This window comes from Mastigoproctus giganteus, chromosome 7, assembly GCF_048544385.1.
Source record: "Mastigoproctus giganteus isolate SK-2022 chromosome 7, ASM4854438v1, whole genome shotgun sequence".
Classification (NCBI taxonomy): domain Eukaryota; kingdom Metazoa; phylum Arthropoda; class Arachnida; order Uropygi; family Thelyphonidae; genus Mastigoproctus; species Mastigoproctus giganteus.
Genome location: NC_143581.1, coordinates 24,402,124 through 24,427,265, shown reverse-complemented (window position 1 = coordinate 24,427,265; position 25,142 = coordinate 24,402,124). Strand labels below are relative to the sequence as shown.

The following is a 25,142-nucleotide window of genomic DNA, read 5'->3' as shown; positions in this document are numbered from 1 at the left end:
TCACCACGATCTGGAACGGGGAGTTACTGTTGCTCGTTTGGTGGCAGCATAGTCGGTGACGGATTTAATCCAGTTAGACAAGAGTGTCACTGCGAGGCTGAAGTCGCAGTCAATGAGGACATCCCAAGGAATGCAGGATGCTGCTTCTACACAGAGTTGAGGATTAAGGTATTTAGGTGCTGAAACGTATTTGACTATTTTGTTGTCAGGGATGTTGAAGTTTGGCACCTGCAATGACCATGTCAAAACTATGGGCTGGTGATCGGACAGGAAGAATGCGATGGGATCATCCTCAGCTGTGCATGGTGTTGAAGCAAAAGCGAGATCCAGTAGGTTCAATCCCCTGGTGGGGTTCTCATTGACCCGTGTCATGTTGATAGATTTGAAGAATTCACAGAGCCTGATAAAGAGGTGATGGCGGTTTGGAGGCAGGTTAAAATCACCAAAAACAAGGCGTTGTGCAGACGGACGAAGATGGTTTAAGAGCCAGTACCCTAGATCTTCAATAATTTCAATTGTAAGCCCTTGGGGAATATACACAGATGCGATATCAATGTAGCTGTAGTGGAAGCGTAGCGAGACTATAATCGCTTCGAAAGCTTGAGTTGTAATTGAGGTCGAATTCTCATATGACAATAGGGAGGTGTTGTAGGGTATGGCTACTCCACCGCCTCTAGAGTGCTCCCTGGAGGCAGACAGCATGTGGTAACCAGCAATAGCTGACGTGGTCTGCGAGGCAGACCACCTCAGCGACCTGGAAGAGGAGAGGAAGATCTATTCTGCTGAGTCTAGTTTGTTCCTAATGGACCTGATATTTTGGAAATACGCCCTGATGACATGTGTTCGACGAACTTCCGTCCTGATTGGAGGTTTTCTGAGTTGGCATGTTCGCAAGCGAACGGCACGACTTCCTAACGAAATATGGACTGTTATTTTATGGGGACCATCACATAGGGGACTGAGGATACTCTTAACATGGTAGGGTGGTGCTTTAACTGTGGGGCTTGGCAGAGCAGTGGAATGAAAGGAGGACTGCTGAGATCTTTGGAAATTGTCCGGGAATGAGTCCAGTCAGCTGTGAGTGGTGATGTCGCAGACTTGGTTTTGGTGCAGAGGTGAAGGTTGGGGAAGGTGACTGTTTCTCCTATTATAAAAGGGTCGAATAATGGTGCAAATAGGCCAGATAGATTCGGTTCCAATTAAATTGAACAGGTCCTGTGCGCATTCAACCCTGAATGATGCGCAGCGGGGGTTCCTGGTGTGAAGTTGGTGCACCTTTAGTCGAAGGTTTAGTTGATCACCTAGAACCTCAGCAACATGATTTGCTGTGGTATTTGGGGCTAAGCGAGATATGAAAATTCCACTAGAGGGTCTGGACTTCTGCCGTCTGGGAGGTGTGTGGGAAGGCTGCAGTTTGGAGTTGGTCGATGTGCCAATTCGAAGCCATTCACATGAAGCTGTACTTGTTCGTTGGCTCACTCTGAAGTCCATATGTGTACTTTCTTCTGGTTGCATAGGATAGGATGGATTTGCAGTGGGGTGAACTGGTAGTGGAAATTGTAGTGTGAAAGAATCCGCTGGTTCGAATATTGAATTCGCTGCAAAACTGAGTCCCAGGCCTTGTGAAGATGAGAAGTGCGAGTAAGGTATGACAGGACAGGCATTGCGAGATGTTGGGTGTGAAGGTGGAAATGATGACTTTTGCCTCATTGGCATAGAGGTAGAGAATTCGTTATTGCAAGTAAGAGAGTTTCTACATGTGGTGCCATTGACCGTTGGTGGAACCTGCTCCTGTAATTGTGGAAACCTCTCTTTCGTTGAGTGGTGATTAACATCAGTTGCCCTGTTCAGGTTCGTCTTGAGCGTACGTGAATGATGGGCTTTTGCGGGTGGTTTTTGCTGTTTTTATAAGCTGGCTGGAGCGAGGAGATGGCGTTCGACGATGTCCAGTGTTTGGCCGTTTTTCAGATTGGTTCCTACCTGGAGCTTCTAATGGAGGACTGGGGATTGATTTTTTGCTACATTCGGGGCAGACTGATACTGTAATGGCCTTTGGGTAATTTTTATATAATCTACTAAGATCGTCTGAGTTCAGAAGGTTAGTGAGTTTGCTCGGATCTGCTAGCTTACACAGTTCGATCTTATTATAGATATCAAGGAGTAAAAATTTCATCTCCTTGTTTTCTTTGTGCAGCACTGTGATGTCGTCTTGTAGCTCTGCCAGTTGTGCTTTTGAGATTTCATTTCCATGATCTATTTTCGCTATTGCTTCTGATGAGGGTGTCCTGAAGTTTAATAATTCATTTTCAAGCTGATTAATTCTGGAGTTCAACCGCTCGATACTCTCAACAACTGCGTTCGTGGTTCCTGAACATGACACACGGGTTCAGACATCCTCATTTCTAGAAGTTCATCAGGTTTCGCACCTGTGATGTCGCTTCTCTGTTGCCCTGAGTCCTTTAACCGTGTAAACTCAGCAAAAAGTTGAGAGATTGCGTCTGAATTTCGTTTACAGAATCACTTAGCTGAATAAAATCACGGCGGGATACGCACTCCGGATCAGTTTGTAAATTAGGTGAAGTGTCATCGACATTCCTCGAGTCATTTTCTGCTTGTTTGCAATGTTCACATTTCCAAGAATTTTTAATTTTCTTTGCGAGTGTTTTCAAATCAGCGTATGGGCTACATGGCCCACAGAGGCGAACGGCTTTGCACGAAGTGCACTCGAGGACATAGTCAACTTGATAACGACACCCTGTGCAAGTAGTAGGTTCGCTCATGGCTGCAGAAACCGTAGGTATTTGCGATTTAAAGGATTATCAGCGTCCTTGAAGACAGCGAAAAACTGAACGAGAAATACAGAACACGTGTAAAGTCCCTGAAGTGAGTGAGTGAGTGAGGAGTGGGTCAATGAGTCCTGAGGCGTAAATTCAAGAAATATTACGGACAAACGTAGTGTCGGCAGCTCGTGCAGGCAGGGAGTTCTGTATGTCGTCATACAATCCGGAAAAGCAACGTACAATTGCCTTTATCACTGAGAACAAAGTAATATTCAAAATTCAAAATTAACCTGCTGCCAGCCACATGGTGACCACTGCGGTCTGGCAAACAAAGGATACAGATATTAACGCAAATAACCCGCTAATTTCCCAACAGAATTTTAAAATTTTCTTACTGGGGGAGTCCACTAGTTGACATCTTTGAGTGAGAACACATTTTGAGACAAGAATTGAAGTTAAAGCACATTTTTTAAACAAATTTCTACGGAGCCTTAAACTGCACGTCTTCACTGCACGGCGGCGAAGCTTTGTTATGTTTATTACAAACTTCGCTTTTATTTCGAACTCTTGTAGGTTTATCTCTGTAAATATGTCAGGTCGAGCACGCACGTACTCCTGTACGGTTTCCTGGGGTAATAAATTGATAATAATAATTAATCTCTAGGGCAGGTGATTAAATTGCTCATTCCTGACTTTGGCTTGCTTTCCACCGTTGGGAGTAACTGGTTTAATTCGAGTGTTTACAATGTTCGTCCTTACGGGGCATGGATCCTTGAATTTCAAGCTGCACAGGCTCAGGGTTCCAAACACCTCTAACTGTTCTAGCGGAGAAAACGATGTCCTGGTACGTATCCGTTTTGACTGTTCGATCTATTAAGTTTATGTAAAATCCTTTTTGTTTTTATCGGTTCTGTGTCCCATGGTGAGTCTGCGCAGGTAGCACAATGGTATCGTCGCCGTCCTCACCACACCGTTTGGAAAAGGCCCATGTTTGAATTCCGTCGATGACACGAGGAGCTCTAATGGGCTTTTTTCACTCTGTGGCTGAGTTAGTTGGTCTCAGGCGTAGATATCAAGGGTTTTTTACCCAGAAATTTGGGGTTTTTCGTCCAGTAAAACAGGCAAATCGACCAGGGAACACACTCAATTTTCAGACACAATACACATGGGTATATGTAAGAAATTACATGGTGACCCTAATGTAATAGTTTCGTTTAGTTTGTGTCCCATGGTGAGGACCATTGCTTAGCAAACCCGTATTCAAAGGCCATCGCCTTTGGATAAGGTCCTGTTGAAAATAAGATAGGACTGTGGCATCAATGTATCTGATTTAGAAAGCACAATCCAGCGATGGTACAGGCATGCTCACAGGATGGCACGTTCGGGTGTTCTAGACATTTTAATACTAGTACATTTAGCAACTATAGGAAATACACACACACTGTTAACTCACTTATTGGAAAGTCTGAGCCACTGGTATGAATGACATCCACGAAATTTGCGTCCGTTTTGTCCAGACGACCTTCTGCCGAACGACCGCGAAAACAAACTCCACCAGCATCGAGTCCTTGAAAATACAATTTTAGTAGTAAACGACAATCAGTAGTTTGACCATCTATGTTCGCAACCACAGAGTAAAAAATTAAACATTATTTAAACTTCTTTTATCTGTAATTATAAAATGCGTGAATTATGTGTATAAAATACCACAATAACGGTACTAATAAAATTAGATGAATATATGACTGTGGCGGTTAGATATTGGCTTTGGTTTGCAATTTACAGATAAACTATTTTAACGCTTTATGTACTTTGGCAAAGTCTGTCTTTCTAATATGGACTTCACCCAGCGAAGAGTGGAAAATTCAAAAATTCATCAAATGAAAACTTCCTCTTCATTCTTCACGAAAAGGAATTTGATTTCTCATGGACCGTCACCCTTTCGCCAACTGGTGAAAGGATGATGGTTCCCTGGTGACGTGGGGGCTTTAAAAGAAAGGGCTCGACCCTTCTGGCCCAGGAGAGAACTGCCAAAGGTGGTACTCCTACGAGCTACGGATTTTTAATATTCACCTTTCTTGTGACTGGTTAGAGGATCATTTGTTCTCGGACATAGTATAGAGAAAGAGATTGATTCTGTGTGTTTTTATCAAAAGATTGTGGGAAGGTTAAATGGAAATTTCGCTTTTTATGGGCAAATATGACAGCTTGAAGAAACTAGGTTGTTCAAGGAATTAAAACGCGGAACACACCAAGGTCTCAGATTCCCACTCAAAGATAGAGCAAGGATCACTGATCAGGAAGTACAGTGAGATTTCCAATGGTGGAAGGCACTGGTCCTCTAGAAAGAAGGTATATTTGATTTCTGTTTTGTCAGGGAAACTGGAAAAAGGATAGGCGAAACATAGGTAATTCTCTAATTGGGCAAAGTCAGCTTAGTTAATTTCAATCGTTCGAAAACTCAGTCCTGTCTTATATCTCTCAAAAAGGATTATTCTGCTCCTATTCCCATCTCCGACGACAATCCTAAACAAGATCACACATCTTTACTTGGGATTATTCTGACTTCTAATATTTTTTGGCACAAGTACATCAGAAATATTGCTTTCTCTACGTCTGAAACACTGGGTTTCCTCTTTCGTTCTCGGTGTTACTTCTTTTCTTTTAAAACAGCTACTTACTCTATAAAAATCTTAAATTCATTCTACCGTGGAATATTTTTCCTACATATTGGAAACATATTGGGGACAGTGTCCCCAAAACCTCAGCCTTCGAAATTCCATTCAGAAGAGGGCAGTCAGGCTAATTTTTGGCAGATGTGCAATTGGAGGATCCCCCCAAAATCCTTAAGAGCCCTCCCCTCTCTGCAGTCTGTGTCGTGGAGGCTCAGAATAGGGGATAGATTCCTGCCCATGGAGATGCTCCACAACGTCCAGGAGATAGATGTGGACTACAAAAAGTTCATAGAGGACAAATCGTACAGACGACGCATCATCAGGGACCAGCTTTCGTCTTCAACCGAGTGACTGTCATCGTCCTTTCATGTGTCTTCATTTCACATGTTAATATCAATTTTATAGGTAAAATATGTAATTATACGTTTTATGTCCTAATATATGTTTTAAGTAATTCTTCTTGTATAAGTTATTTAATGTTAAACCCCTAGCATTGTCGCTGTTGTGGGTATTATTGCATCAGGCAATCGTGTAACCAATCACTGCCTGCTATAAAGATATTTATAAATAGCTATCTTTGGAGGCGATTGGAGATAGCTATCTTTGGAGGCGAAAATAGCTATTTTTGGAGGCGATTGGCAAACATAAAAGGTTTATGCTGCGCTGTGAAATAAACAACAAAAAAGGTTGGTTTGCACACGAGGGAAACGGTTATGGTATTTATTTTAACAAATAGGAAAGAGGGGGAGATTAGGCATAGTTTTTGGATTGGCTACATCAAGTAAACTAAACGTCACAGCCAGCACTGCGTAATGTACAATTGCATGGGCACAATTCATCACAATTTGTCCATGGAATGATACAAAGTTTTCCAATGTTTTGTGGATGGCTGAAGAACATTATTTACCAGAGTGTGTGTGTGTGTTCCTTACCCTGAAGTTAGGCAGAGATGCTAACACACTATAGGGTTGTTTCTCGTCGTTTGGCCATCCTTCTTGGGACAGTGATGTCATGCTTTTATATGGCATGCTCGAAAATTCAGTGTACTTCCTGCAATGCGGAAGCAGTGTGAGAAGATGCCTTTTCTGTTTCAGAATGTCAGTATGTAGTGACATTGCTTGAAAATATGGGCGTGCAAAAACTTCATTGGCCTGCTCACAGCTTCGACCTCAATCCCGCTGAACCCATTTCGGATGCGCTGGCTTATTACGCCCACTCATCATCTTAATTGATGGCTGTGTTGACAGAGTAACGAACATGGTCCGAATACAGCCTTCCTGAAATGAAAATTGGTTGGAAGACTGCTGATGTGGAGCGTGCTTATGTAAAATATGAGCCCACATGTCATTAAATATTGCATCAACAAAAGTTTAAAAATTATAATTTCCCGGGTACTTTTCGCAATAGAGCATATTTATATAATAAATATATTTCATTGTCTAAATAATTATTATTTGTCTCTAAATCATTATCTTTCATATTTCTAATAGAAAAACCTCATGTAATCACCTGTAATGCGATACAGCACATCAGAAGCTGGATCCAATTTGCGTAGCTCCTTTGCAGAAAACCCTGCTATATGAGCACCCAAGCTGTGTCCAATAATGTTGCATGTAGCAACTGAAAGTGTTCCTTTGTCCTGAAATAAGATAATCAATGTTCTCTTGTCTATTACATTAAAACCATCCAAGAATATATAAAGCAGAAAATGCGCAAGGAAGTTCATCCCGGAAATAAAGTATTAAAATTTAATTTCTTTTAGATATAACTCATGATAAACGAAACCAATCTTTGATGCGTACTTCCATATACTATAATAGTCTATCATATAGTAAATAAGCAAAAGAAATCAATTCGTAATACGAATTGCCCATCTGATTCAAATATAACAATAATCGGTACCACTTACCACAGCTTTGAGAAGGAACTCACCAACTTCTTTACCAACTACTCTGCTACCTTTAATAGCAAGAGGAAGTGATAAATTTGCTATTGCTGGGTAGTCAACTATAATTACATTGCAGTCTCTTTCATTCAATAGGGATTCTTTATACACCTGTAAACACACAAGTACAACGATCGTTCGAATTAAACTTGTTTAAACATTGCACAATTTTTCATCTTTGAAAATTAGAATTGAGTTCACCATTACAATTAAATATTATATGTGCATACCACTGATTCACTAATCTACATTACTTCTTCAAACTTTGTTTATTTAATCCCTGTTCTTTGTTGGTCTAGTCCCTTATGTTTGCTGCTGAGGCGCAGACAGTTGAAGGTTTCAGCACACGAATCCCAGTTAATTTTAGCATAAACTTTTCATCCAAGTAAAACCATATCTCCAGAAAATAACATTTAATTCTATTTTACTTACGGATGGCCAGCTGGTTGGCGACCGGTCTGTATACTTCCAACCAGGGATGATAATAAACGTTGGTCTGGATGCTTCACACGGCACCAAGGAAAATGGCTCGTCTCCGTATCTATAAGTGGAAGGGACATCTCTGTTGCTTCTCGTATAACAAAAGAATGTGGTATTGGCCGGATCGGGAACAGCTAATCAAGATAATATTGATATAACCACGTAAAATAACTCATCTGAAATGAATTTAGTTCAATGTTCATGAAGTTTACTTTAAAGAAACTCTTTTAGATTTTTATTTCGATAATTGCGCGTTTAAAATGGAATATACTGTATTCTGAATCGGCAATAGATATAATTAATTTTCTACCATTTCTGGAAATTAAAATTAATTTTCCTATTTCCATTATTATTACTTAAATATTGTAATTATTTTTTTCTTGGTTCCAGACGCTTCCACCAAGGGATTAAATCTGAACAAGTAAAACCAGCCCAATACTATCAGGATGACACCTATTCGATTTTACCAGTTACAGCTCTTACTCCTCAATTTATATTACTGCAGAACGCTCTAGAATCATCTACAGTCTTCTATAATATTGAACCATTACTCCCACTTTCTGGAATATTCTGGAATCAATTACAACGTTCAGGATTCTTTTGCAATGTTTTACCACATTCACTCGTTTTCTATACCTTCCTGGAATAATCTCCAATAAATATCTTAAATATCATTTGATTTTTATACATAATAACTGCCCTTCTCTGTTTAAGAAAAATTATTTTTTCTGTTTAAGAAAAATTAAACACGATTCCAAAATTTTAGACTGGGGTACATTTGTGGAAGAGTGTCCAAATACGTTTGGTCATATGATGTGTCCGACACGCCATTTCAAAACGAAACTATTTTCTTAATAATGAGACCTTTTAGAATAAAAAATATAAGTATTTAAATAGTTTTCAATTATTTTGAGTATTTGCGCAGAATTTCATGCAGTACACATTAAAAGAAAGCTTACGTCCAATTGAGAGACACAGAAGATCCTCTATAATGTCACTTTGTACCAGTGATACGCACAACAGGAAACCGAATAACCTGCAGAGAGTCTTCATCGCACGCAAATTAAACTGCTAACTGAAATAATATAAAAAAAGGGATCATAACTCATGAAAATTATTCCATGCACACATAAATATATACTTGTGCTAATTGTATGTGCAGCATTAATAAATATCGGAAGTGGAATCTGTAGAGCAAAATTACTAATGCATTAAATCGAATAAACCTGCTTGAATTATAAAGTTACAATTTTATATTGCTTTTGCTGATGTATGTCAGCTGCATACCGTATTATACACTCACTGGCCAGGGATGAAATTTCCGAGGAACTCGGAAATTTCATCCCTGGCCAGTGAGTTATCTGAGCTTTATGGCATTGATGAAATTTCCGAGGAACTCGGAAATTTCATCAATGCCATAAAGCTCCAGGTCTTCAATCAGCCTGGTAATCTTTGCTCCACATTATGGAAGATTACAATTGCTATCTCTCTCTAACCACCCCTTCAATAGCCCAACATTTTAGGGGTTTATCTTATGGGTTTTATCTCTCCAATGTAATATCTATGTTAATTGTTTATTTCTGAAATAAAAAAAAACATATCATAGAGTTGAGTTCGGTGAGTTCATCATAGATAAATATTTCTTTGTGAAATTATAAATATACACACTGCTGTAAATGCTAATATAATCTGACGTTGGTTAGCTTATCAGAAATCGTCTTCAACAGAACTTTTAGTGGAGGTAGTAGCAGTAATGGCAGATGATGCAAGAAAGCAAGTTTATATATAGCATGAGCCAAAAAAAAAGTTCTCCCATCCGTATTCTCCAAACATTTGTTTGGTTATCCCTAGAATTTATTCAACCCAATCGTTTCCATAACACGAGATGGATGCTTGTTCCAAAAATCATCCATCCGCTGGCTGAAGGCAAACTTCAGCACATCTATCTTGCATCCATCCTTCCTCAACTTGAATTTATGCATCCTCATGTGTGTAGTCTTCAGCAAGTGAATATAATTAACATTCAGCTTACTCAATCGATTCAAGCCTTTAAACACCTGAATCAGATCTCCTCGCAGGTGCTTAATCTCGAGACACTGAAATTTGCAGAACTGAAACCTTTCAGGAAAGAACACCTTTTGCCCCCTTCACCAATCCGACTGCCCTTCTCTGTACCAGTGCAAGCAGATCTATATTCGTCCTAAAGTGAGGCTTCCAGACCTGTAAACAGTACTCAAGATGCGGAGTGACCATGACCTAATATAAAGGGATAATCATCTCCTTATCCTTGCTATCAAAGTTTCTGTATATCATTGACAAAACCCTAAGAACTGTCTTGGTAGGATGTCTGCACTTGCACTGCACAATTACCACCATGTCATTTTCATTCTCTACTGCCTGAGTGTAATACCACACATTTGATTAGTTACCCTGGTGCTACTGCTACCCATGTGCAGTAAGTCCATTTTCTTTCTATTCTCTTGCATTTGTCAATGTTAAACTTCAATAGTTGAAGTTTCAACCATCGACCTAATTTTTCTACATCTTGTTGCAGTAGCACATCATCATTACTGTCATTAACCACCCTACCAACCTCTGTAGCATCTCCAAACTTAGACATTAAGCCTGATACACCTTGATCAATATCATTGATAAATACAGAAAACAACATTGTGTCCAACACCAAACCCTGAGGGACTCCACTAATAACATTCGTCACGAAGAGCAGTGTCCATTGATTGAAGACTCAATGAAACAAAGTGTAGATTTTAAATCTGTTCGGTTAGGAGTACTTAAAATGGTTTCTTCTCAGTACCTCGGAGTTACCCCATTGAGGAAACTCATATTTATCAAAATGTCACATCACGGTTTCGCTTGGATGGTTATTGAATTCTAATTCAATGTCAAAACGACAATACTGTTCGGAAAACATTTTCTGTATGATTTCAACATAAAAGGACACATCCTGGCCATTACTATTCAAATCACACAAAGGAAATATGTCACAATACAACGCAGGTGGTCTTTGCTTTAATACAATAGTCGTATGGGTTTTGTATGGGGAGGGAAGTGATCGCTGTTGTCTTAAATTAAGGCAAAGGTAGTTAGGGCCATGAGGAGTCGCGTGTGTATGTGTGTTAATTTCGCGTTTTCCATGGTCACTTTGAATGGATTCTTGGACAAATTCCGGCTAATTCACCGCAGTATGAAAATTCCCAAAACGTTTCCAGTTTAAAAAAGAAACTTCTAAGTTTTTTTGTACGTGGCGTGGAAAGAGAACAGTCCCAACCATTTTTGGAAATTGTAGCCAGTGGGACAATGAAAACAAAACAAGGTTAAATGCACCGCATTACAAAAAAATTCATAAGAGGATAGAAGGAGAGCGTATCTACACTGCTAGACAAAATTAACAGAACCCAATAAAACGCAGTGTACCCTGAGCAACTTGCGATGAAGCAGGAGAAAATCTAGTACGGTGCTGTACCATAGAATAATGATGGAATGAGGAGGCAACGAGAAACTTCGGACAGGTATATCCCCTATACCATTCATCTGGCCACAGCAGTCATTGGATATTTCCGGTTTCAAGATATTCCTCCACCACCTGAGCTCGATGAGCATGTTGTTCTCGTGCGTGAAAATAAAATAGAAACTATTCGATGATCTGTTCTCGACATCATTATCAAAAACATGAAGAAGGGTGCTGCCGTTGATCATTATGTCGGGACCTCCCAACATGAGAAAACCGCCTACACGGTAAGGATCTCTTTTTCTGTGACCTTGGAGGGATGGTAACGCGTGCCTCATTTTCTACAGATGAAATAACGTCTAGAATATGTTTGTAGGCTAAAACGGGACCCACCATCAGAGAAGAAAAACATACCCCATTTGTTAGGGCTTCAGTTCACATGCTCTTGGCATCGGTTTCGACGACCTCTGAAGCGGATTGTGGCGTTAATGGGATACCAACCACTAGCTTCCTTGCATAGAGTCCATACGTCTTAACACAGCCTAGTTGGAAACGTTTTTTTCACTTGTGATCGATGCAACCTCAAGAGACAGTTGATGACAGGACACTGTAGGGTTACCTCTTGCTGTTGGAGCCAGACAGCGGTCTTTTCTGGTTGACGTAGCCGTCGAACAACCTTGACCGGCTCTTCTTGTAATGGTTCCTGCCTTCTAAAACTGCTTCAATAGTGCCGAGATGACACTAAATGACACAGTAAGCCAACATACCCCCTCCGCCTGCGACAGCCCTGCTTCAAGTCGTTCAACGGCTGCCTTCTCAAAGAATCAACCGAAAGACGATGACTTGTCATTCTCAGCATTGGAGATGTGGCTATCCCACTAGGCAAGCAAAAAAATAAATAAACGGCAATGAAGTGATGTGATCACAACCCGTGTTTTTATAGGCATGAATAATTTTAGGTGGCAGATCGGTTTCTATTGGACAATCGGAATTTGCATGCCAGGATGTCTATTATATCAAAAATTCTCCTCCGGTGACACTTCGGTTCACAATAAAATATTCACGGAAACATTTTTATTCTTAAACTTGTCGATCAGTGTATTTGGAAGATTGGGATACATCACAACATAGAAGCACCAATAATAAGTAACATACACTGAGTGATCACTGAATTATGACCACCCTTATTAAAACTGAATGCGACCCGTTGACCACGTGAGATACGAGAGTGCGGAGTTAGTCGACCTACGTAGCATAGATGAGGTGTCAGTGGTTCGGTAGACAGTAAAATTCCGAGAGTGATGGGTAAAAGGAAGGATTTATCGGACTTTGATAAAGGACAGATTGTGGGTGCTCGACGAGCTGGTGCCTCGATTTCCCACACGGCTGAACTGGTGGGGTGTTCGAGAGCTGCCGTAGTTAAAGTGTACCAGGACTGGCGTCAAAATGGTAAAGCAACGAACTGACGGTAAAACTGCAAAGATCAGCGAAAGGTTGATGTTAGAGGTAAGCGCCGGGTGCGACGACTCCTACAGGCGGACAGGAGCAGCACTGTGGAAGAGTTGACCACCCAATACAACATGAGCCAACCCGGAACAATATCTGGCATGACCATGCGTCGCACGCTCGCACGTATGGACTACACCAGCAGACGACCCCTATGGCATCCTCTCTTAACCAAGGTTCATCGTAGTAAAAGACTCACCTGGTGCAGAGAGCATGCAAGTTCGACGTTAAAAGACTGCAAGAAGGTGTGCTGGTCGGATGTGTCACGTTATTTACTCCACACTGTGGATGGTCGTGTACGGATTTGGCATCAACAACATGAGGCTCTTGGTCCATCATGCATGAGATCAAAACTGCTGGCCGGCGGAGGCGGCTATATGGTGTTGGGCATGTTTCACTGGCAGGAACTTGGACCCCTCGTGCATGTGGAACAACGTATGAGTGGTCTCCGCTATCGTCAACTGCTTGCTGACTGTGTACACCCGGCTATGTTACACAGTTTCCCGAACGGGGATGCTGTCTTCCAAGATAACCATCGGTCACTTGTTGTGCAGGACTGTTTTGAGAACAGAGATCTGACTTCCAGCATATCGATTGGCCTCCGGACTCCCTCGATATGAATTCCATAGAGCACTTGTAGGGCACTATGGAGAGGCATATCAGTAATATGCCTTTCCATAGTGTGGAAAGATAAACCAAACACCTTCATACCTGCATTGCTGACCGCATTACACCCAGCTTGGTCGGCCATACCTCCCGAACACTTCCGAAATCTTGTGTAATCAATGCCACGTCGGATAGCTGCTGTACTGAGGGCAAAAGGGGACCTACGAAGTATTAGGTAGGTGATCATAATTCAGTTATCAATCAGTGTATTTGTAGGATGATTCAAAGAGTTTTGTTTTTAATAAACTGCAAAATGAAAATAGAAAAACTGTTACCGATATATATTTGCAGGCAAACTTCTTTCTCCTTCAAACACTTTTTGCATCGGTCCACCATCTTTCTGATGAAGAGTGAAAATTACATAGAAGGTAGTTGCCGGTTGTAGTAGGATTTCAGTCGCTTCAGCAACTTCGGCCATATTGTTCCGTATTATGTTTGTGAATTGTGTGTGTTATGTTGTCAATTTGTTGGAGGAAAACCCCAGTTTCCGGGAGAATAAACAATGCTATTCTCGCCTAGGCCCGACTAACTCAACTGCATTGTGAAAGGAATCATAAAAATTCCTCGTGTCTTTGACGGATTTAACCTCATGGCTTTTCAATCTAGTGTGGGCAGTTAGGTGATTATAAACGCCTTCATACTGAGCCGACTTCGGTTGTAGAAAGGAGAAATACTGCTTTGATCTGGAACGTTAGGTGAAATACAAAATTCTTCGATCGGATTCATCTCTAGAATCTCTTCGATCAGGCGTGTGGTCTTCAACCCAAATTTTTACACCGATTGCCTATGAGAGAAGGAGCATTCTTTTGCTGGAACATCATATGCACAGAACTTTCAGGGTGCGCGCGCCATGGCTTTGTCCAAGATAATAATGTACGACTCACATTAATGACATTTGGTTGTACAACCCACGAAGCTACCATAACTACATTGATTAAAGACCATCTAAAACTTAATTCCACAACAGAGAGAAAGTAAAACATGTATAGCTCTTACCTCACTCGCAAATGGATGGAGACAAGGCTGTCTCACTTGGTTATGCGCAATAAAAAACGCTGTAATACTTTTCTAGCATGTAATATATTGATGTCTGTCGATGGCACAGTTCATGCGCATTGAGGAACAGAATGAATCATCTTTTACACATACATAAACACCGCTTTCCTGCACTCCCTGTATCGTTTATATGCACTGAGCTGCCACTTTTTTATTATGTAATTCTGTCCATTTCCTGGGAGGGATTTCTCTCTCAGTAACAGCATCGTGTGTTTGCCACGTGCGTTATAAAGCAGGTGTGCAGATACTCAGGAATGTGCTTGTATGCAAATTATTGCGCAGCGGAAAAAAACGAAAGATTTCACCATGGAACGTGGGGTGGAAGTCAGCGACAAACGACGTGCCGTTATGATTATCTCGGAAACTGCAAATCTACTGGAGTTTTCACGTAACCCTCCTTCTCACACCCTTTGGAAAAGATGTGGATTTGAATCGCGTCAATGACTCTTAATAAAATATCGCAAAAGTCGCTTCTTCGAACCCACCTCCCAAGGGTTAAAGTGGGGGCAGATAATGGGTCATCTGGTCTCGCTCCCAATAACTACCACTCACTATTGGATGCAAAAAGCGAAAACTAAACTATTTCCCTCCATAATTGGATGAAAATGAGAAGTCGAAATGTTGAAAATACTGCATCGAGTGTGGTGCAGGATAAAGTCACTTGCGTTCAGGTTTCAGGCAGAGGGGATCGCTTCGAAAAGTAGAACGCACCCGCGAGGAAGTGAGTTGAGTAGTGATGCTGTCTCAAGCTTTGCCTAATGGACAGAAAGGGCAAGAGACCATGTAGCCCAACTAACCGAAGAGCTTCCTGCGGAAATCCGCTAGTAACCACTCAGGAAGGAAGAAAAAGCCAACGATTGAAGTGGAACAGCGAAACGAACACGTTCATCATGAGAGTGTACTAAGAAATAGCCAAGGTTGAGACCGACATGATAATGAACAGAATGGAATTACAAACCAAGTAGTTGGAACAGTTCTGGACTGTTTAGGCACGAGACCAAAAAAATAAGAATGGAAAAAGAGAGAAGAAAATCCTAGCAGAATTCGAGGTAATGAACCCCCCCCCTCACAGAAATCCACACCAGTCTGAAACGGAGACCAAACATCCAGCAAGTCATTTACCACCCCAAATGGTAAATAATACCGATTACCTCATCAACAACGAAGTACCACATAACCATTTATTGCTCCACCGGCCTTGGAAAGGAAAGAAAGCTACAGCAGACGATAGAATAGCTAAGAGAGAACATAGGCCAACTGGATAACAGTGATGGACCTGCCAACTAGAAGACATTCGGGGATTCTCAGCTAGCCTGTGGCGCAGCGAAATTACGAATAACGACGGTGCATTCTGATTAGACCGAAAACACAAGGAAATCAAGGAAATCGAAGGGATGACAGAATGGGAGATTCAAGAGAAAGACCCACAATATCTCCAACTAGAGGCACATGAAATTCAGGCGTAGAAAGAGACATTTAGCGGAGCAGCTTGCCTCGGAGTAGCCACGTGATAAGGTACTTTTAACACAATGCCAGATTCTCTGACTACAAGGAATCCTTATCTGAAAGTAAGCATAATGATTGTATAAATCTTGCGAAGCACAGACCAATCAGCTGTCTTTCAGTAATGCATAGGCTGCTGACAGGTTGAAACCAAGAAGATAGTGAACTACTTGAAGAACCGAACATCATGACCGAACAGGAGAATGGCGTTCATCCTTTTTCGAAATCAACTCCATTTAAAAAGAAATATAAATTTTGCACTATAAGAAGAAAATAGACAGAAAGAGGGACAATAATTTGAATGAACTGAAATCTATTTAAAGGAATAATCATCAAAGACTCAACAAAACAAAGTTCATATTTCAAATTTTTTCCACTCATTTTGATCTCGACCTTCTAATACGGTGATAAAAATAAAGGGTTTGAATACGACTGACTCCTTAAATAAATTGATTATTTGCTGCTAAAGTCAATACAGTCAATACCTTACAGTTTACCTTTCGGTGCACAAAACTTATCTGATGGCGCTCACAATCAGTGCTTACCATTCATGGGATTGCAAGACGTGGAAATTCATCTTCTTCAAAGTCAAATTAAAAATTGCAAGTAATTTTGCAGAAGTGCATGAATGAATTGATGCATGGTTCCCCATTGTACCATTGAGAAAACAGGATATTCATATTCATAAAAACATCACATTATGGATTCGCCTCGATGGTTTTGAATTCTACTGCAATGTCGAAACAATAATATTATGCAGAAAACATTTGTGATATGGATAAGACCATAAAAGGACAACATCCTGGCCACACGCGCTTTTTTCATTTCTATATTACAAAGGAAATCTGTGACAGTACATGTTCTTTCGTTTAATACCACAATCATATGAGTTTTATGTGGGGAGAGGTGATGGTAGTAGTAGTAGTAGTAGTAGTAGTAGCGGCAGGTGATGCAAGAAAGCAAATATATGAGCTTATGCAGCATCAGCCAAAAAAAAAAAAAAAAAAAAATCACACTATTCCCTCCAAATGCCTGTCCAGTTCCTCCTTAAATTTATTTAACCTATCAACTTCCACAACGAAAGATGGAAGTTTGTTCCAGCAATTAACCACCCGCTGGCTAAAGGCAAATTTCCGCACATCTATTCTACATCTGTCCTTTCTTAATTTGAATTTATGCCCCCTTAGATTCGTAATCTGAACAAGTGGAAGGATCCCATCAGAATTCAGCGTACTCAACCCATTCAAGGCCTTATACACCTCAATCAGATCACCACGCAGGTGCCTAGTCTCCAGCCACTGCAACTTAAGCCTCTCTTGATAAGAGAATCCCTTCATTCCCCTAACCAATCTTGTTGCCCTTCTCTGTACACGCTCAAGTAAATCTACATTCTTCCTAAAATGAGGCCTCCAGACCTGTACGCAGTACTCAAGGCGTGGCCTGACCATTGCCTTATACAGAGGGATAATCACCTCCTTTTCCCTGCTAGCAAAATTCCTATATATCATTGAATAAACCCCATGACCTGCCCTGGCAGCCTGTCTGCATTGCTCAGAAAACTTCATATCTTCCTGCACAGTTACTCCCTGGTCTTTTTCATTTTCTACCACCTTAAGTGTAGTACCACACAGTTGGTACGTTTCTCTGGGGTTACTTCTACCCATATGCAGTACTTTGCATTTGTCAAGGTTAAACTTCAGTTGCCACTTCTTAGCCCATCTGCCCAAATTATCTAGATCCTGTTGCAGTAGCACACTGCCATTACTGTCATTAACAACCCTGCCAACTTTTGTATCATCTGCAAATTTCGACATTAAGCCTGATATACCTTCATCAATATCATTGATAAATATACAAAACAACAGTGGACCTAACACCGAACCCTGTGGAACTCCACTAATAACATTTGTCCAAGAAGAGCGGCACCCATTGATTACCACCTTCTGTCATCTTCTACTTAACCATCCTTTTATCCATTGTAGCAACTTACCCTTAATACCATTCTGCTCCAATTTGTACAATAGTCTTCCATGCGCAACAGTGTGAAAAGCTTTCCTGTAATCCAAATATATGATATCAGAATTATTTTTTGCATCCAGTTCCTTTGTATCCACATCATAATATCCTATCAAATTTGTCAGACAAGACTTTCCCTTAACAAACCCATGCTGTGTCTGAATTATTGCTGCAGTCTTGTCTAGATGATCCTGCAATGCTTCTTTAACCAGTGACTCCATTATTTTACCCGGAACACAAGTTAAACTAACGTGTCACCCTTCGATCTCCCTTTGTGAATTGGGGATACATTTGCACATCTCCAGTCCGTGGGAACCTCCCCTGAGTCCAAGGACGCTCTCATAATTATGGCTAAGGGTTTGCTTAGTTGCTTTGCCACCTCCTTTAATATAACTGGATAGATCCCATCCACCCCAGGTGCTTTTCGTATGTTTAACTTCAACAATTTCTCTTCCACTTTGCTGTCACTTATTCCAAAATCATTAAGTATCCTGCTACAATTTGATAACCTTCTGCCATTTGCAAACCTTAATAACTCCTCACGTGTGAATGTAGATGCAAAATACTCATTCAGTTTGTTTGCTCTCTGAGCAGGATCATCAACAGTCGAACCATCGATGTCAAGTGGACCAATCAGATTCATCCCCCTCCTTTTAGAGTTTATATAAGTAAAGAAATCCTTGCTGTTTTTCTTAGCATCTTTTGCCAAGGATTTCTCGTAATCTGCCTTCGCCTGCGGAACCTCCTTTGTGACCTGATTACAGATTAACTTATATCTGCCATAGGCTTCTGAGTCGCTTGATAATTTATATGCATCCCATGCATTTTTATTCTCTGTCACGAGTCTCATTAGTTCATTTGATAACCATTTAGGCCTAAACCTTGAACAATATTTCTTAATTGGTATGAAACCTTTAGTAGCATCCACGATTAATTCCTTGAATGCTTCCCACTTAGAATTTACTGTTGGTAACATCGTTAGTTGGTCCCACTGTACAGAATTTAAAAACTGTCTGAGACCACTGTACTCACCTTTACGGAAGCAAAAACCCTTTCCTTTACCCCTGATGGTAATTAAATCTTTAAGTAAATCCCACTTCAGCACACTGTGATCACTGCCACCTAGTGGTTCCTTTATCTGCAAATTCTTAATACACGAATGATCACTGCTGGTAACCAGATCAAGAGTGTTACTTTCTCTGGTTGCCTCTCGAACATGCTGCTGCAGAAAACAATCATCCAATAAATCCACAAAAGTCTGACTAGTGTGCGAGTGCCCAATCCACAAGTTCCAGTCAATATCTGGGAAGTTAAAATCCACCATTATAAGACATTCTGATTTACTTGCCCACTCTATTTCTCTGTACAATTGTTCATTGTACTCATTCGAGTCATTAGGCCTATAACACACTCCTACTCTTATTTTTGCTTTCGCAGTGCTTATGTCACACCAAACTGGCTCAACAGTGCACTGTTCATCTATATCAACTGGATGCACTTCTTTTGATTTTATGTTTTTCTTTATTAACAGCATAACACTTTCTCCCTTTCTATCCTGTCTATCCTTTCTGTACACATTGTACTCCCCGAATTCCAGTTCTGCATTCCTTATATCTGTGTGACACCAAGTCTCTGATATCCCAACAATATCCGCCTTTGATGTCTTGACCAACACTTCAAATTCATCAAATTTATTTACTATACTTCTAGCATTGGTATACATGCAAGTATACATGCACCTATTCTTATTCTTAATTACTTTAACACATCCCATATACCCACCTGTTTCACGATGACTGCCATCCGTCCCTGAAACCCCCAACACCCCTCGCTCCAGGTCGCTACTTATTCTAATAGAAGTTGTGCAAGAATCACCTTCACCTCTGCCTACGGCTACTGTTAAAGTATTAGTCCTTGTATCCCCCCAAGCTATCAGTTTTCCGACCCACCTAAAACTGCCTCAATAGCATCAGCAAATATTCTTGCACCCTTTCTATTTAAGTGTATCCCATCCCTGTAGAAGCAATCTCTCCTGTTAACAAGTACAGTCCAGGCTGAAAAAAATTCTACCCCTTGAGCCCTGCACAATCTTTCCAGGGCCGAATTGATCGACAAGGCTCTCATCATGTATTCCCTCCTATCGTGTCTGGGCAGAATTGCAGACACTTGCAAATTCAACCCTTATTCACGGCTTTTTTTCAACAGTGACCTGTACTTGTTAAGTAATTCTGCCGGTCTCCTACTCTTAATATCATTAGTGCCAAAGTGTACAACTATATCACCTTTTGTGCCCTTAAAAGATGATATCCGCTCTACAATGTCATCAACCTTTGCCCCTGGCAGATATACCCTGGTCCTGTTCCACCTATCCTTTTTACACAATATATTTCCCGTGTCCCTGACAATAGAGTCACCAACAACTACTAGTTCCCGTGGGACCAGCGCATTCTGCCTTGGGAGTTGCCGCTGTGTTGCGTGATGACCAAGTGCAAGCTCTGGCGTTGATGTGGGCAGCTGAGAACCTGATGGGCCCCTCAATTTAGATCTTTCTAGGGCATCCTCCCTGTCCTTCAAGCTCTCATATAGGCCCATAACAACGCTGAGTTGTCGCCTGATTTCCTTACACTGCTTACATCGCGCACACACGAAGACATCCCCCATGGCAATATCATGTTCCGTTCCAGATAGTTCGGCAAACATTTCTCAAGTTGCACATTTTTTTAGGCTGTGATGCGTTGTAGAATCGTCCTCCTCAGTTCTCCCCCGAGTCACAGCACTCCTGCCACTTTCTGCCCGTTGCTTTGCTGCTCTGGTCTGGGGCATGACATTTTTTCAGAGCCTGTAACTCGCAGCTGTATTTTCTAAAGAGAATCAGCCTTTTTTTCATTTCTATATTACAAAGATATTTGTGATATGGATAACACCATAAAAGGACAACATCCTGGCGACACGCGCTTTTTTCATTTCTATATTACAAAGGAAATCTGTCACAGTACATGTTCTTTCCTTTCCTTTAATACCACAATCATATGAGTTTTATGTGGGGAGAGGTGATGGTTGTTGTCTAAAACCGAGTGATCAACAAATTAATTTCGCGTATTAAATGGTCAGTTTCGATGTTTGTTTTTGGACAAAACCCCCTAATTCAGCCACAGTAAGAAAATCGCAAAACGTTTCCGTTTGAAAATGGATCTCCAATTTTTCTGCGGGGCGTGGAAAGAGAACAGTTGTAACCATTTTTCCAACCAAAAGTGCGTACTGTGTATTTTTTTATTTGTAGCCAGTGGGATAATGAAAAACAAAACAAGGTTAAATGGACTGCGTTGTAAAATTGCATTGGAGAGCGTATCTACACCTATCGACTAATTAGCAGAGCATTTAGAAAACGTGATGTAACAATTATTGCTTGCAATGATATGGAGAAAAAATTTGATATGGCTGTGAAACATAGAACATCTATGAAATCAGGATACAGCAAGAAACGTTGGACAGGTATAACGGACATATATAGGACTGTATGCGAATTACCAAAAAGATCACATTACAGAAGGCGATACAAATGCTCGAAAATATTATCACATGATATCAGTACGGCATATGATCCTCTGTAAAGGATAAAAAGGCCTGACAAAAGCTAACCATGCTCGGTATAAGGCGTCTATAAGATTCTGTGGCAACAAATCCCATTCTTCCACCAGCGCAGGCATTAGCTCACCAAGTGACCGAACAGTTGGCAGTCGGCGTTGAATGAGACGCCCAAGGACGTCCCACACACTTCAATTGGATTTAAGTCTGGTGATCGTGCTGGTGGCCACGGCAGTCGTTGAACAACTTCAGCTTCAAGATATTGCACTACCACTTGATCTCTATGTGCAGTGGCGTTGTCGTGGCTGGGCAAACAGCACCCCTAAAATGTGGCACATAGGATTCCAGGATCTGTTTCGGTACCTCTACACAGTCGCGGTATCCCTATCAAAAACATGGAGAGGTGGGCCGGTGATTATTATTCCGCCCCACACGAGAATACTGCCTCCACCTTAAGTGTCCCTTTCTCTGATGCTGGAGAGATGGGTCCGCATTCCTCGTTATCTCCAGATGAATTAATTTCTAGAATCTGTTTGTAGGATAAAACGGGACTCAACACAGAACAGAACTTTATTCCGTTTGTTGGGGCTTCTAGTCACACCTCTGAAGTTCTTGATGTTGATGCAGTTTACACAGATATATCTAAAACATTTGATAAAGTCCCGCACGAACAGCTTCTGGAAAAAGTTAAGGTATATGGTAACAGTGCCCTTTGCTCTCGTAGCTACGGAATTATATTATGAATCGTTCCTTTTCAGCGTTATCGTCAATCTAGTGAACTCGAACCATTTACATCACTAAGTGGAGTACCACAAGGCTCCCCCCCTAGGTCCTCTACTTTTCATTGTTTTCATAAATGACCTTCGTTCTTTCATCTGCACCTCCAATGTTCAAGTTGCTCTCTATGCAGATGATCTACAGATCTACTCAGCCGTGAAGGAGGTTACCGAATCTCAACAGCTTCAACGCGCCCTCAATAAATTCTCTCTGTGGCTACCTCTCAATGACATGTCTGGTAACCTCTCGAAGTCTAAAATAATCTCTTTCTCATCCTGGAGTACACTATTAACTCTGTGATCATCGAAAGGTGTGACCAAATTAATGCCTTGGGGTTCTCTTCTCCAGCAGTACTACATTTAATGCCCATGTCCTTAAAATCAACAGCAAAGCATTCAAAACACTGCGATTCATCAAACGAAACACCTACAAGTTGAAAAACTACAGCCAATCCTTGAATTCAGCTCACCCATCTGGAATTCTCCACAAAGACTTTAATTAACAAAGCATGGAGCAATCCAAAAAAATTTTGTTTGTTACCTTATGTTCCGTAACCCTCTATTTTATCATTTAGTGCAATCGCTGTGCGATTACTGTCATCTAAAGCCTCTGTGCACTAAAAGAATTATTGCTGCCATCAGCCGTCTAGCCAAAGTAATCAGTGGAACGTATGAAGCATCTGATATCCTTAATAAAATCGACTTCCATGCTCCTCGTAGACAAGTCAGGAACTTACCTTGTTTCTCCTTGACTCAACGACCTTGGATTTTATGAAGTTCAGTCCACTGAATAAAATCAGTAAATTGACAAATGACTCTCCATCCACAAGTCTGCCTCTTCTCTTGAACTGCAAAGTGACAAACTCACATCTAATTATTGTAGTTTTTTTTATTATTTGTTTGATTATTTTTGTAATCTATAATTAATTTATTTATTATTTTCTTAGCGGTATCTTAACGTAATGCGCACCTCTTTTGTACATATGACTTTAATATTTGGGTCTATATCAATGTTTATTTTCCTGTTGGATTTCTTATGATTGCTATTGACTCTGTTCATTATTCTACTCTCAGATACTCTGTGAACGGTAACCTGTTGTGTATCTTGCTATTAATAAAAATAAAAAGCAGGACATCGCAGCGTTCCGTCTTGCTGTCAGAGCCAAATAGTGGTGACGTAGTCCTCGAGCGATTTTGGCAAGCTCTTTTTGCATGGTTCTCTTCTCTTGAAACCGTTTCCATGACACGACACGTGATACAGTAAGCCAACGTGCCATCTTCGCCTGAGACTGTCCGGCTTCAAGTGGTCCAACAGTCTGCCCTCTCAAAGAATTATTTAACCGACGATGACTTGCCATAACACTTTCTGCATTGGTCCACAATCTTTCTGATACTGGCCGCGAAATACGTAGCAGTTGGTTGATGGTTGTGTTAGGGTTTTAGGCGCATCAGCAACTTAGATCATATTCTTCCGCATATATTATGTCTATAAATTGAGTGTGTTCTGAAGTCAATTTGCTGTTTGCTGGACGAAAAACTCTAGTTTCCGGGAGAAAACACAATGCTGCACTCGCCTGAGACCGACTAACTCAACTGCATTTTGAAAAAGGCCCATAAAAATTTCTCACGTCTTTGACGGATTTGACCTCGGGCCTTTTCCACCCAGTGTGGGCAGTTCAGTGATTATAACCACTGTTTTACCGCGCCGATTTCGCTTGTAGAAAGAAGAAGTATTGCTTTGGTCAGAAATATTAGGTTAATTCCAAAGTTCTTTAATCGGATTCATCTCTCAACTCCGTTCGGCCAGAAGAGTGGAAATTGTGTTCTTCAACCCAAGTTTTGACACTGATCGCCTATTTAGGACGAAGCATTGTTTTGCTGGAACATGGCGCGTCATACCTATAAAACGTTCAAGATGTAGGCGCCATTGAATTGTCCAAGATAATGTTGGGCCGATAATAATAATATTTGATTGTACAACCCACGAAACGACCATAACTGCTGTGATCAAAAGAATATCTAAAAGCTAATTCCACAACAGAGAGTAAGTAAAACATAAAGCTCTTACCTAAATCACAGAAGAATGAAGACGAGACTGTGTCACCTGGTTACTTGCCGTAAGAAATGGTGTAATACTTTTCTAGCATGCATGCGTTATATTGATCACAGTTAATGGAACAGCTCATGCGCATTGAGGAAAAATGTGCGTCATCTGTTATATAAACGCAGCTTTCCTGCACTCCCAACGCCTTTCATATATACTGAGCTACCTTTATATTGGGTAATCCTATCCATTTCGTAAAACAGATGGCTCTTTCAGTAACAGCATCACGCGTTTGCAACGTGAGTCATAAAGCAGGTGGGCAGATACTCAAGGATGTGCATATATGCAGTTCATTGCGCAGAAGACAAAACGAAAGATTTCACTATGGAACGTGGAGTGGAAGTCAGCGAGAAACGCGCCATTAAGATTATCTTGGAAACCGCAAATCTGCAGGAGTTTTCAGGTACCCTCCTGCCCTCCTGTCTAGAAATCAGAGTGTCATCGAAGATTTTTGAAGATACTCAAAGATTTTCTGCAGATATAAGACAGGATCAGGTTTTAGAAGGATTCAGATCGATTAATTTATTCTCCAATGCCCCACTGAATAATTACCTGGAGATCAGCATTTAAGGAATTGGTAG

At 40.9% G+C, this 25,142-nt stretch overlaps 1 protein-coding gene across 2 annotated transcripts in view; it reads right to left on the bottom strand.

Annotated features, from left to right (window-relative positions):
• The window catches only part of LOC150082659 (lipase member H-like), a 30,594-nt gene extending 5,963 nt beyond the window's left edge, over positions 1-24,631 (bottom strand). Inside the window, exons 1-6 of one of the 2 annotated variants that reach the window (XM_090377570.1) lie at positions 24,526-24,631; positions 8,840-8,955; positions 7,833-8,014; positions 7,365-7,511; positions 6,965-7,094; positions 4,234-4,347 (exon numbers count right to left, since the gene is read on the bottom strand). In XM_090377570.1, the coding sequence (XP_090233696.1) occupies positions 4,234-4,347; positions 6,965-7,094; positions 7,365-7,511; positions 7,833-8,014; positions 8,840-8,933 (667 nt within the window). In that variant the 5' untranslated portion in view covers positions 8,934-8,955; positions 24,526-24,631. Of the gene's footprint in view, positions 1-4,233; positions 4,348-6,964; positions 7,095-7,364; positions 7,512-7,832; positions 8,015-8,839; positions 8,956-14,517; positions 14,565-24,525 lie in introns of those variants that run through there. The other variant, XM_090377571.1, reaches the window with a different exon arrangement.
• Between the last annotated feature and the right edge of the window lie 511 nt (positions 24,632-25,142).